Source organism: Peromyscus maniculatus, chromosome 23, assembly GCF_049852395.1.
Source record: "Peromyscus maniculatus bairdii isolate BWxNUB_F1_BW_parent chromosome 23, HU_Pman_BW_mat_3.1, whole genome shotgun sequence".
Lineage (NCBI taxonomy): Eukaryota > Metazoa > Chordata > Mammalia > Rodentia > Cricetidae > Peromyscus > Peromyscus maniculatus.
The window spans coordinates 56,415,161-56,428,530 of record NC_134874.1 but is presented as its reverse complement, the minus strand read 5'-3'; the positions used below and the strand labels follow the sequence as shown (position 1 = coordinate 56,428,530).

The window sequence follows — 13,370 nt, the reverse complement described above, 5'->3', positions numbered from 1 at the left end:
TTTTCACAAAAAAATTCAAGGAGGGCCGTCCGAGCGGAGGAAACAGGTGCTGCTCTAAGCAGGGGGGTCTGTTGACATCAACGGCTCTGGCTCCCTTTTTTGACAAAGAGCCCAGAAGCGAAGGCTCTCTGGCCGGGAGTTCCATCACCTTCCAGGGGGAGGATAAAAAAAAAAAAAAAAAAAAAAGGACACCAGGTGGGAGGTGGGGTGGGGACAAGGGAACGTGGCAGGAGGGACGGAAACCTGCCGTCCTCCCCGGGGAGCGAGGCCGGGCCGCGTCCCCCGGCCAGGACCAGGGGACCGAGGCTGTCCCCTTCGCCTTTTCACTGCCCAGGCGACAACCGCCGGGCTCCGGACCCCCGGCCTCGTGAAACTCCAGCACCCGACCCCGCGACCAGCGGACAGAGCACCAACGGGGTGTGTGTGAGGGGCTCCGGGCCGGCCTAACCGCCTGCGGGCGGCTCGCGGATGCTCCCCCGGGGGGCCACGCCTGCCTGCCTGCCTGCCTGCCGCCTGCAGCCGCCGCCGCCGCCCGGGCCAGGCCTCTACCCACAAGCCCCCGCGCCCGCCGGCCCGCCCGCCCGCGCCCGCGCGCGCGCACGCGCAGAGAGGCGGCGGCCCGTCTCAGGAAGAGGAAAATGGCATAAACAACTCGGGAGGCACCGGAGCGCGAGACGGCGAGCGGAGGGCGGGGGGCGGAGGAGGGCGGCGGGCGAGAGTTTTTTTTTTTTTGTTTTTGTTTTTAAAAAGCAAACCAAACCAAACGGACTCCCTGCGCCGTGCCGTCCCCCTCTGCAGCTGCCGGCCGCCGCCGCCGCCGCTCCGGGGTCCCCCCCAGCCCCGGCCGCCGCACGGCCCCGGCGCGGCCCCTTTAAGGACAGCGGAGAGGGAGAATCCCCACTCGCCGCCCGCCCGCCCGCCCCTCCCCCTCCCCGGGCGGCTCCGGCTCCCTCAGCGGGCCCAACCCGCCCGGCCGGCTTCCATCCGGCTCCGGCTCCGGCGGCGGCTCCGGCGGCGGCTTCCCCCGGCTCCCCCCCCGTTCCCGCCCTCGTCTATGGTGGCGGCGGCGGCGGGGGACGCGGCTGCGGCGTGGCCATGAACAGTGGCGGCGGCCTCCCGCCCCCCTCGGCCGCCGCCGCCTCCCCGTCCCCGTCCGCGTCGCCGTCGTCGTCGTCCTCGCTGGCGGCGGCCGTGGCGGTCGCGGTCGCGGCCTCGTCGGGCGTCGGGGGCGTCCCCGGCGGGCCGGCGGCGGGCGTGAAGCTCAAGTACTGCCGCTACTACGCCAAGGACAAGACGTGCTTCTACGGGGAGGAGTGTCAGTTCCTGCACGAGGACCCGGCCTCCGGCGCGCCCGGCCCGGGGCTCGGCCTCCATAGCAACAGCGTCCCGCTGGCGCTGGCGGCCGCGGCCGGGGCCGGCTTTCCGCCCGGGGCGCTCCCGGGCGGGGGAGCAGGGCCGCCCGCGGGGCCCAAGAAGCCGGAGCTGGGCGTCCCGGCGGCGGCGGCAGCGGGCGGCGGACTTGATGGACCGCGGCTGGCGAGTGAGTGAGGCCCGGGCGGGGTGGGACGGGACGGTGCGGTGCGGGACGGGCGCGGGGAGGCGGAGGCGGAGGAGGCCGAGGCCGAGGAGGCCTGAGGCCGCCCGCTGCCCCTCACCTCCGGGCGGCCCGAGAGGCCTAGGCCCTGCGCAGCCCTGCTTCCTTCTTCCTGCTTCCTCTCTCCGCCGCCCTAGGCGAGCCCGGGAGCTAGGGGAGGCGGGTTCCCCGGGAGCGTGGGTGGATGGAAGCGGTGTCCGGGGGAGGGGTGGAGATGGGGGGCCGGCTCTGGGAGTGGGTGCGGGGTAGAGGAGGGGGAGGAGGGGGGGATGGGCTGGGAGTGTGAGGCAAGGGGTGTCCGTTTCCGGGTGCGTCTGTGTGCAAAGGGGCCGGGTTTGCGAGCACTCGTGTTGGTGCGCGCCGGTGTGGAGTGCCGTCTGCCCAAAGTTGAGGTTCACCGGTGGGTGTGTATGTGGGTAGGAGACGGGAGGGGAGGGGAGGGGAGGGGCGGGCTGAAGGCACATTGGCTTTGCTGGAAAGTTTTGTTGAAAGCTTTTGGAGCAAGGTTTCCCGGGCTGGAAATGCTTTCTAAGGATGTCGAAGGGGCGGAGTGGTGTACAGAGCCTCCTTCCTTCCTTCCCTTTTTCCTTCCTTCCTTTTTTTTTTTTTTTTTTCAGTGTGCCCAAGTTTCATAGAGAGCTTGGCTTAGGAATTCCCGAGGACTTGCACTCGGGTAGTTTTCTGGAAAGCCAGACTGGGTGTCTGCCGGGAGCTTGTATTTCCCATAACATTATATTGAGTGAACTCTCAGCATTGAGCCTCAAGAGCGTCTCGCACTACGTAAGATTTCGTGAGAATGATTTAGGGCTGTGGATGTATAGCTTTTTAGTTGAGTGGAGTTCGCTATAACGGTAAATGATTTGTAGAATGTTGCCCTTGAGCATTAAAGCAGGTACCCGATTTCCCCTCGTTTTAGATCTTGCAATAACGAGATAAAAGGTTAACTTGGACTTCGGAACAATCTGTCTTTAACACTGACCAACCTGATACAATGGCTTAGCACTTAACTGGGATGATTTATTTTTAAGAGCTTGTTTCTTTTTGAATGATGGGCTTGTCTCTGTTTACCGAAGCTTAAGTGCTTATAAATTTAGATGTTTTGTAAAGAATAGCTACTTTATTGCTGGGATGTAGCTGTTAACTTTTTAAAAATTACATTTATCTGTTTCTCTGTATGTGTGTGAGTGTGTGCCCACCATAGGTAGCATAAGAGTTCAGAGGAAAGTTTGAGAGTCTTTTTTCTCCTTCTGCGTGGGTCCTGGAGCTGGAACGCAGGTGGTCAGGCTTGGCAGCAGGCATCTTAATTGCTGTGACTCAACAAGCTCGAGTTGTGTGTGTCTCTTCCTCCTCTTCCCTGTTGGTGGTTTTCAGATAGGGCTTCCCTCGTAGCCCAGGCTGGTCTGAACTGGAGAGCCTCCTGCCTCAGCCTTGTGAGCTGGAATTACAGGTGTGCCATCATGCCCAGTGAAAGTTTTCTTCAAGGTAAATTTTAGGAAATGAAGTTGTGGCTCCAGTTAATTTAAGGATAATGTTTGATTGGTAAGGAAATGAAAAAGAATAGTATCTGTCCTGGTTTGCTTTCTGTTGCTGTGTTAAAACACCATAAGCAAAAGCAACTTGGGGAGGAGGGAGGGTTTATTCCTGTTAGAGTCCATTGCTGAGGGAAGCCAGGCACCAGGATGAGCCTGGGGGCGGGACTGGAACAGCCCCCGGAGGAAGGCTACTTAGTGGCTCTTTGCCTAGGTGGCACCTCCCTTCATAGACTGGGCCCTCCCCCATCAGTTGTTACTATGTCTGGCCCTGTGACATTTCTTTAACATGATTGGCCACTGCCCTCTTCCTTGGTAGGCTTGAACCTAATGGCTTTTCTGAATTTGTACACTTAATTAGTTGTTCAGTCTGTTTCTCAAACTCTTAAGATAGCCTTCAGCCACTAATTACGGGTTCAAGGAAATTAAAATAGACAACAAATTCCAAATATTGCCATTACAAAACATCCGAATTCTGTTAGTTGCTGACTGGTATTAGGACATTCTTCAAGTGAATCTTTTAATGTCAGTGTCTTGTCAGCAAGAGGTCATAGCAGGACTGTCACCTGTTAGACCCCCATGCTCTTCCATCACTGTTTTGTCTGGCCTCCATGGAATGGTATGCTCGTGTGCATATGATTTTAGGCTTTCAATTGAAGTACTTGTTTAAATTGAATTGTTGCGTGTTGCTATAATAAAAACATAGATTGAACAATTTACAAAGGGATTTCAGAGTCTGGCAAGATGGCTGGAAGAGAAAGAACCAACTCCTGCAAGTCCTCTGATCTCTACATTACTGCATTCCCACTAAACCTCAATAAATAAATACATAGTAAGAAAGAAAGAAGAACTGCAACCCTGTAATCCCAGCACTTGGTAGGTGGAGGCAGGAGGATCAGAAGTTAAAGGTCATCATCCTTTGTCACATAGGCATTATAGGCTGTTTGGACTACAGGAAGCCAAAAGGAAAGGAAATGTATTTGTTTTGGAGGTTGAGAAGTCCAACATCAAGGTACTGGCTGTATGGAGAACGCCTTCTTCATGTTGTGCTCAGCAGAAAGAACAAGAATGCAGTCATTGTAAGAGAGCCAGAGAGTGCCCAGGCTGCTTTCATTATAGGTCTGATCTTAAGCTAACTAGTCCAGTCCCCTCAACATCAGTCTGTCCAGGAGAGAGAACTCCCTGTGATAGAATCACCTCTGCTTTGTTTCGTTTTGGTTTTCCAAGACAGGGTTTTCTGTGTATTCCTGGCTGTCCTGGAACTTGCTCTGTAGATCAGGCTGGCATCAAACTCAGAGATGCACCTGCCTCTGCCTCCAAGTGCTGGGATCAAAGGTGTGCACCACCACTGCTGGGCAGAATCACCTCTTATTAGGTGTTCCACTCCATCTCTGTTGCATTTGGGATTTAATGTCTAATACATGGACTTCAGGGGTCATTCAAATGGAAGCATTTGGCCCTGAACTCTCAAACATACTGTCCTCACAATGCCCAATTCATTCCTTCATCTCAGTAGTCACAAGACTGTTCACTCCTTCCACTATCAATTTAAAAGTGCAAAGTCCATACCACATCTAAACCAGATATGGGGGAGATGGGCACCTTCCTCTCCATCCCCGAGTCTGAAATTAAGTTACATGTTTCTAGAATTTAGTGATGAAACAGGTAGGTATAGAGTAAATGTTCTCATTCCAGAAAGGAATAGGCAGGAAAGGGGTTGTGGTGTGTCCCAAGCACACCCACAATCTAGTGGAAAATTTAAGCATATTCATCTCAACCTGGGCTGGGAGTTGGACCCCAGGGCCTCAGGTGGCCTTATCCCTGTGACAATCCCCCCCCCCCCCCCCATTTTTAAAATCTCTTACCTTGGATTTTTCCATTTTGACTTGGACACTGGGTGACCTTACCGTTCTGTGGTGACAGGGACTAGTACTACCTGGGAATTGTCTGAGTAGGGACTGTGAGTGTGTGGCTCTACTCTCCTGTCAGCTCCCCAGGCTCTCCAGGACACCCTTTGAAATGTAGTTGTGGGAGTTTGTCACAGCCCCTTAGATCTTACACCGTGTGACAGTCAGTGGTATACGTCCTGTATCTGTTTCCTTGGCTGGGCTTATGCTTCCTGGACTTGTGGAGCGGTAGCTACTGGGAGCAGAGAACCTGAGGTGATTTGGCAGCCAGCCTGGAAGGGCAATCTGGCCCTTGCCACCTAGATGATTTTGCTTTCTCAGAGCTCTTGGTCAGTCCAGGGAGAGGCGATCTCAGAGGTTTCTTCAATGTCCTAACTGGCATTTTCAGTGTCTTCATGATCCCCCCCTTCCTATTCTTTATATTTTGACAGTTTCATACATGTTTATAATGTGCTCCCCAGACCCTCTCTCATTCCTTCTTTCCCATTACCTCTGGGATTCTTTTTTCCCAACGTGTCCCCCTCCTACTTTCAGGTTTTTTAAATTTATTTTTTTTAAATATTTATTTATTTATTGTGTGTACAGTATTCTGTCTGCATGTATGCTTACAGGCCAGAAGAGGGCACCAGATCGAATTATGGATGGTTGTGAGCCACCATGTGGTTGCTGGGAATTGATCTCAGGATCTCTGGAAGAGCAGACAGTGCTCTTAACCGCTGAGCCATCCCTCCAGCCCCAGGTTTTTCTGTTATAAACTTTTTTTTTTTTTAAATGAAGCTCTGGCTGTCCTGGAACTCACACCATAGACCAGGCTGTCCTAGAACTTGGAGATCAACCTGCCTCTGCCTCCCGAGTGCTGGGCCTCAGAGTTTGCACCACCACCACCCTGTGGTCTTTTTAAATTAAAAAAAAAGTTAACCGCTGAGTTAAAACAGGGTTGCCTGCGTAAGCATGGCTGTGGGATTATTACTGGGGCATGGGCAATTTACCAGGGGCTGTGTCCCTGAAGAAAAATGATCTCTGTTCCCCCAGTCGCCATTAACGACCAATAGCTTCTTGGCTGGGGTGGGGCTTCTTGAGCTCCTCCCCCACCCATGCTGGGATGTCGACAGGTTCCATCTCGTGCAGGCAGGTAAGGAGTTCATGAGTTCTGTGGGTGTGTCATGTGTAGAAGGCAGCTTCAACAGCAATGGCCCCATCCTCCAGCTCTCACATCACATTCTTTCTGCCTCTTTCCTGATGTTCCAAGAGCCTTGGGCGGTGTGAGTGTGCCTGTGTGTGTTACAGGTAATATCCTGTTTAGAGCACTTAAACCAGTTAGGTGTCTCAGTATTAACTGCAAGAGGAAGCTTCTCTGACCAGTGTTGCTTAGAGTCAGTTACCTGGTGCAACTGCACAGAGTTGAAAGGTGGAGTTCTCAGAGTCCTCTGGCTCTAGCCGACTGCCTACTGTTTGGCCACGTTCTTGGATTGCGCTTCTAAATGTTCCTCTTCATTCTTTTGTAAGGTGAGGCTGTACATGTCCTAAATATTTGTTTAGCTTCTCTTTTAATTGCAAATTCTGTCTGTGTTTTCTGCTTCTCTGATCTTGGATGCAGTTAAAGGTAGTCATACAGTTCCTTTGTATTTCCTGTAGGAACTTCTGCCAAATAGCCTAGTTTACTGTTCTGTTTCAGCTTTCCTCTGGCAGGGACAGAAGTCGGCCAGTTTTTGACACAGTAACCAGAGTTGCTGTTTGCTTTTGTGGAGGAAGAGCCTCTTCAGCTCCTTTCTGAACAATGTTACATTATATGAATGTATCATTTGCTTTCTAATTTTACTGTTAGTGGCTACTTAGACTGTTTAATTTTTGTCTGTGAAGAAAAAGTTATGTATGTGGACTGGAGAAATGTGCAGTGTGAAGGCCACTTGATCTTCTGAAGACTGGTTGGGTTCCCAGCACCCATGTCCTGCAGCTTCCACCCACCTGGAACTTCCATCTCCAGGGGATCTGGTGCTGGCACCTGGTACACACATGTACACACATAGATACATACATCAAATGGAAAATCAAATTTTAGAACCATTTCTAGGTGTGTTTGGAGAGTTTCTTGCTCAATTCACTAGGGAATTGGTAGGTACAATAGGGTGTGCATATATTCAGCTTCAGTAACCCATGTCAGCTTTCTCCCTTTAGAAGTTTATGAATTTTGGTCATTTTATATTTGCAGTTTGGCATTATCTGTCCTTATTGCAGCTATTCTGGTGGCTAGAATGTATGGTATAATGCCTTTTTGTATCTGTGTATGTTGATTTTTTTTTTTAAGGGTATTGGAACTTTTTTTTAAAGATTTATTTATTTATTTATTTATTAATTATGTACACAGAAGAGGGTGCCAGATCTCATTACAGATGGTTGTGAGCCACCATGTGGGTGCTGGGAATTGAACTCAGGACCTTTGGAAGAGCAAATGGTGCTCTTAACCTCTGAGCCATCTCTCCAGCCCCTGTGTGTGTTGATTTTAACTGAATTGTCAACAGTGACAACACCAGAAGCTCTAAGAGAGAACTACATTTTTTTTTAAAAGAATATAGCTTACTCTTTTTTAAATTTATCTATAGTGCATTGATGTTTTGCCATGGATGTCTGTGTGAGGGTGTCAGCTCTTGGAGTTACAGACAGTTGTGAGCTGCCATGTGGATGCTGGGAATTGAACCTGGGTCCTCTGGAAGAGCAGTCCGTGCTCTTAACCACTGAGCCATCTCTCCAGCCCAACATTTTTTTTTTTTTTTAAATGCAGTGACAAATGATGTAGGATTTAGGCTTCTTGATGGGCAGACTCCATTTTGCCCGACTCCCTACACCTAACCAGTGACTTCTGTGTGGGCGTTTGAGGTTTTGACTCTTGCTTTACTGTTCACATTAACAGAACATTTCATTAATGTTCCAGATAGGACTTTAATAACCTTGGAAGTTAGTGTGGGGGGAAATTCTGTCATTACTTTGCCGGCATTGCAAGGGCGAGCCAGGAAGGCTTATTAGTATAATAAGTTGCCATGATGTTTCACCCTTGTCGGGGAAGTAGCTTTTGTTTGTTGTTGTTTTCTGTAGTATAGGAAAGCTCTCCACTCCAGTTCTGCTGACCTGGCAGTGGGATAATAAGTATGTTTTGACAGTTAAGGTTGTATTATGAGGTAATATAAAGGCACTTGATTTTTCATAATCATATTTCTTATATGATTTTTTTTAAGGCTTAAATGTGGTTTGTGTTCAAATGAATTGATTATTTTTTGTTTTGTTTTGTTTTTGGAGACAGAGTTTCTCTGTGTAACAACCCTGGCTGTCCTGGAACTCGCTTTGTAGACCAAGCTGGCCTTGAATTCACAGAGATCTGCCTGCCTTTGCCTCCCAAGTGCTGGAATTAAAGGCTATGAATTGATTGTTGATGAGATTCCATTTTCAAGTAGCTAGATTTTCATGATGGCTTTACTCTAGAGGGTACTCAAGCTTCAGTAGCCAAAATATGTCAGTTGTTGTTTTATATGCTTGATTTTATTTGAAATCCAGAAGATCTGATTGTTTTATCAAAACATAATTCTTTTTCAGCTCACCAATTTAGTTAACAGTGAAGGCAAAGGTCTCCCTTCCTAGCTTTGTAAGTTTGGCTGGGAGTGTCTGAGTTTCTCATCTTGGAAGCAGGGCTTAGTGCTGCAGGTGGAGCTGAGGAGTAAGGACAGGCCAGGCAGCAGTAGCATCTCTTTGGAGTAGTCAGGAGACTTGTTTGGGAGCTAGTAGGCCTGGCCTGGCATGCGATCAAGTTCAGTCTTAAGTCGCCACAGTTACTGAGTGTTGTTATTTAGATTATTTTTATTAATTTGTGTTTTTTGATACATAGACTCTTTACTGGAGCTGAGGCTGTTCATCTTGTCTCAGCCTCCTTAGGGCTGGGATCATTGCAGTGTGCCGCCAGGCTTGACTAGTGTTAACCTTCATCTTACATCTGTATTTCCTTTCTTTGTACAGTGATTTATTGTGTTTGTGCTTACCACCCCCCATCGGTCCAGAGACTTCTCTGCACAGGCACGTGTGTGTGTGTGTGTGTGTGTGTGTGTGTGTGTGTGTGTGTGTGTGTACCTTCCTCGTTGTTCTTTATTTTATATTTTTGGATTTTCGAGACAGACAGGGTTTCACTTCATAGTCTCTCTAGATCAGGTCTGCCTCTGCTTTCTGAGTTCTGTGATTGAAGGCATGCGCCCCCACCACCTGGCCACTTTATTTTTGAGGTAGGGTCTTTTACCTGGACCTGGACCCTTCTCCTTGATGCTGGGATTACAGGTGTAAGTAGCCTCAGTTAGTTCTTTATGTGGGTGCTGGGGACCTGAACTCAGGTTTTCATGCTTGTGAGGCAAGTGCTTTACTGGCTAAGCCGATTCCTCAACCCCTCAGTCTGTCTTATAAAGTAGTTCAGTGAGCCAAAGTGCAAGATGATAAAATGCTCGTTTACGACAGGAGCTGCCATCTTAACAGTTGAATACACATCTAGTGTTGGGTTTCCTTTTGGTATTAGGAATTAGTATTGGGTTGAGAATCCTGAGATTATAGTTTTTAATGCTGTGTCATTCAGAACAATTGTGGCCTTGAGCTGTACATTTGGTCTGTATGAAAATACAATTTTTATGTAAAATAGAGTGGAGTATGCAGCACATGATCTCTAAAAACCTTCAGAACTACGGGGCTTTAAATATGCATGTGTTTAAGAAGACAAAGTCTTTTTCCTGTTTCTTCTTAGAATTTCTCCTTCTCAACTTTAGAAAGTATTGGTCAGCACCTGAGTGACAGTGTGTGGATAAGGGTACTGATCTTATTGATTCTGAGTTGATTGGTATGCAGATAATAGGTAGTCTTTTAAAAGAAGGACCTCCCCCCACCCCCGTTGGAGACAGGTTATCAGCTGACCTCAAACTGTTAGGTTGCCAAAGCTGACTTTGAGCTTCTGGGGTCCTCTTGCTTTCACCTCCCTAGTGCTGGGGTGACAGGTATGTACCACCTGCATTATGCATTACTGGCAATAAAGGCAGGATTCCCTGCATGTTAGGAGTGTATTGTACTAGCTGAGCTGCATTTCCTAGGCCCTCTCCTTTTTTGAGGTCTCTTTGTATATTTTTCTCGCTTTTTCTTTAAAAAAATAAGTATTGCTCTTACTGTTGTAAGGTAGTTTTACTGTATCTTCAGAATGAAAGATGTGTAGCATTTAAATATCAGAATAATAGCTTATAAATTAAAAGTGTAAAACATGCACAAGTTGCCGGGTGGTGGTGGCTCACTCGGAAGGCAGAGGCAGGCATTCTGTGAGTTCGAGGCCAGCCTGAGTTACAGAGTGAGTTCCAGGAAAGGCGCAAAGCTACACAAAGAAACCCTGTCTTGAAAAACCAAAAAAAAAAAAAAAAGTACAAGTTAAATTTTTTTCCTTTATTTTGAAGAGAAGGGTCTCTTGTAGCCCAGGCTGGTCTAGAATTTATGTAGCAGAGGATAACCTTGAACTTGTGATCCACTTCCTCCACTTTCTAAGTGCTGAGATTATAGGTGTGTGCCACTATACCTGGTTTATGTGGTGTCAGGAATTGAACCCAGGACTTCCTGCATTCTAGGCAAGCCCTTTAATAAAAGATCTACAGCCCTGACCCTAAAAACTTAAATAAGATAGAGTACAAGAGAGATAAATAGTTTCCCTCTCTAAGTTCTTTGATCCCTCTTTCCAGAAGACAGCCATTTTTTTCTAGTTTATTTTGCATCGATTCAAAAGCCATCAAAACCATTGTGTATCTTTATTATCCTTTCTGTTGCCCTTCCTTTAGTGCATTCTGGCGCCTTTATACACTTAGGTGTGAGTCTGTACACAAAGCCTAATGTACTTGCAGTTTTTGAATCTTAATTGTTTAGCTTGTATTTTGTTCCACATTTACTTAGAAATCTACCCATTTCTTCATAGCTGCATAACATTTCACTGTATGCTTGTATTCTTTTTAGTGATGGCTATTTAGATTGTGTGTGTGTTTGTTTTGCTTTCCTTTTGTTGGGGGGGGGTTAGAATTTAGGGCTTTGTGCATGCTAAGAAATTGTTCTGCCACTGAAGTGTATGTCTAGGCTAGGACCTTTAAAAATGTCTTAAGTGATCTGTTGGTTAGTAGACTCTAGCAATAAATCAACAATCTGTAAGGAAGTAAGTCTCCCTGTTGCCAGAGCTTGGAAAAAATAGCAGTGTAGCTCTTATAGGAGACTATTGTTGGTAAGGTCTTTAGGTACATGTTTATAAAAAGACAAATTATACTATGTATCTTCTACCTACCTACCTACTTACCTATCTGTCTATCTATCTATCCATCCATCCATCCATCCATCCATCCATCCATCTATCTATAAGACAAATTATACTATCCATCCATCCATCCATCCATCCATCCATCCCCCAGACAGAGTTTCTCTGTGTAACAGCTCTGGCTGTCCTGGAACTCACTCTGTAGACCAGGCTGGCCTCAAACTCACAGAGATCCACCTGCCTCTGCCTCCCAAGTGCTGAGATTAAAGGTGTGCACCACTACTGCCTGGCTACAAATAAAATTTTTGAGAAACTTAGATTATGGCAATCCCATGAGATAGGATTGCCTCCTTTTTAGAAGAAAAAACAAATCTTAACAGAATTATTTGCTCAAAGTCAAACTAGAAAAAGTGTCAAAAGGAGGGGTATTTATTCTTTTCTAGCATATCTGGGTTCTTTTAGCTCATTGTCATTATGGTGGGGAAGTCAAGGAAGTAGGACCTTGAAAGTGGTTACTAAACCACTTTGCATCCAGTCAAGAAGCAAAGAGTGATGAATGTTGGACTCAGCCAGGTTTCCTCTTTTTATGTAGTCCAGAATGCCTATGGAGGGAATGGTGCCACCCTCTGTGGGCAGGTTTTCCAACCTCATTAACTTAGTTAAGGTAATATTACTCACAGACATGCTCAGAGGCCTATCTCCCAGTTGGCAATTGAGATGAGCTATCCAGGGGTTAATTCAAGTGATGGTCTGAGTTTAACATGTGCAAGGCTTTATCCCCAATACCAAAATAAATTGAAAAAGTTAACAAGAAGAGTATAGTGGATATGTCATTTTGAGTACAAGAAAAAGTTGAAATTTTATTATTTTTTGAGACAGGATCTCATTATCTTAGAACTTGGTGTTTAGACTGGATCTTGAACTTATAGAGATATACCTGCCTATGCCTCTTTAGTGGTAGGATTAAAGTTATGCACCACCATGCCCAAATAATTTTATGATTAGTGTAAAGATGTTTTTGGAGACAGGGTTTCTCTGTGTAGTTCTGGCTGTCCTGGAAGAGACTGTCTCCTGAGTGCTGGGATTAAAGGCGTGCACCACCACTGCCTGGCTTATGTAAAGATATTTTTTCCCGTTGGTATGATAAAATACTCTTGACAAAAGCAACTTGGTGGAGAAAGGGTTTATTTGGCTCACAGTTGGAGGTTAGTCGGTCATTCTGGGGAAGTCACAGCCATAGGACCTTGTGAGAGTGTGGTGGTATTGTGTTCCCTGAAATACTGTGCACTCTAATAAACTTATCTGGGGTCAGAGAACAGAACAGCCACAATATTAAACATAGAGGTTAGACAGTGGTAGCACACGCCTTTAATCCTAGCATTCCAGAGGCAGAGATCCACCTGGATCTCCGTGAGTTCAAGGCCACACTGGAAACAGCCAAGCATGGTGACTCACTTCCTTTAATCCCAGGAAGTAATGGCAGGAGGCAGAAAGGTATTTAAGGCGTGAGGACGAGGAACTATAGCCTGGTTAAGCTTTTAGGCTTCTAGCAGCAGTTCAGCTGAGATCCATTTAGATGAGGACTCAGAAGCTTCCAGTCTGAGGAAACAGGATCAGCTGAGGAATTGGCAAGGTGAGGAAGCTGTGGCCTGTTCTGTTTCTCTGGTCATGCAACGTTCACCCTACTACCTGGCCCTGGGTTTGTTTTATTAATAAAACTCTTTAAGATTCATGCTACATGAGAGCTGATCATATATGGTCAAGAAGCAGAGAAGGAAGAAGCATGCTTCAGCTCTGCTCACTTTGATCACCTCAGATAGCACTGGATTCCCGAGTATGGAATGGTCCTGCCCACAATTAAATGTCGGTCTTCTATGAGCTGGAGACAGCTTCTCTCCAGGGTTAAGAGTGTTTTGCTTGCTGGGCAGTGGTGGCGCATGCCTTTAATCCCAGTACTTGAGAGACAGAGGCTGGTGGATCTCTGAGTTTGAGGACAGCCTGGTCTACAAGGGAGTTCCCGGACAGCTAGGAATACACACAGGGAA

General features: G+C 47.4%; 1 protein-coding gene across 7 annotated transcripts in view; it reads left to right on the top strand.

The window, feature by feature from the left end:
* The first annotated feature begins 1,062 nt into the window (after window positions 1-1,062).
* Window positions 1,063-13,370, top strand: part of Pan3 (poly(A) specific ribonuclease subunit PAN3) — a 126,742-nt gene continuing 114,434 nt past the window's right edge. Inside the window, exon 1 of one of the 7 annotated variants that reach the window (XM_076560438.1) lies at window positions 1,063-1,540. In XM_076560438.1, the coding sequence (XP_076416553.1) occupies window positions 1,096-1,540 (445 nt within the window). In that variant the 5' untranslated portion in view covers window positions 1,063-1,095. Of the gene's footprint in view, window positions 1,541-1,925; window positions 1,995-13,370 lie in introns of those variants that run through there. The other 6 variants (XM_076560437.1, XM_076560440.1, XM_076560439.1 and 3 more) reach the window with 6 other exon arrangements.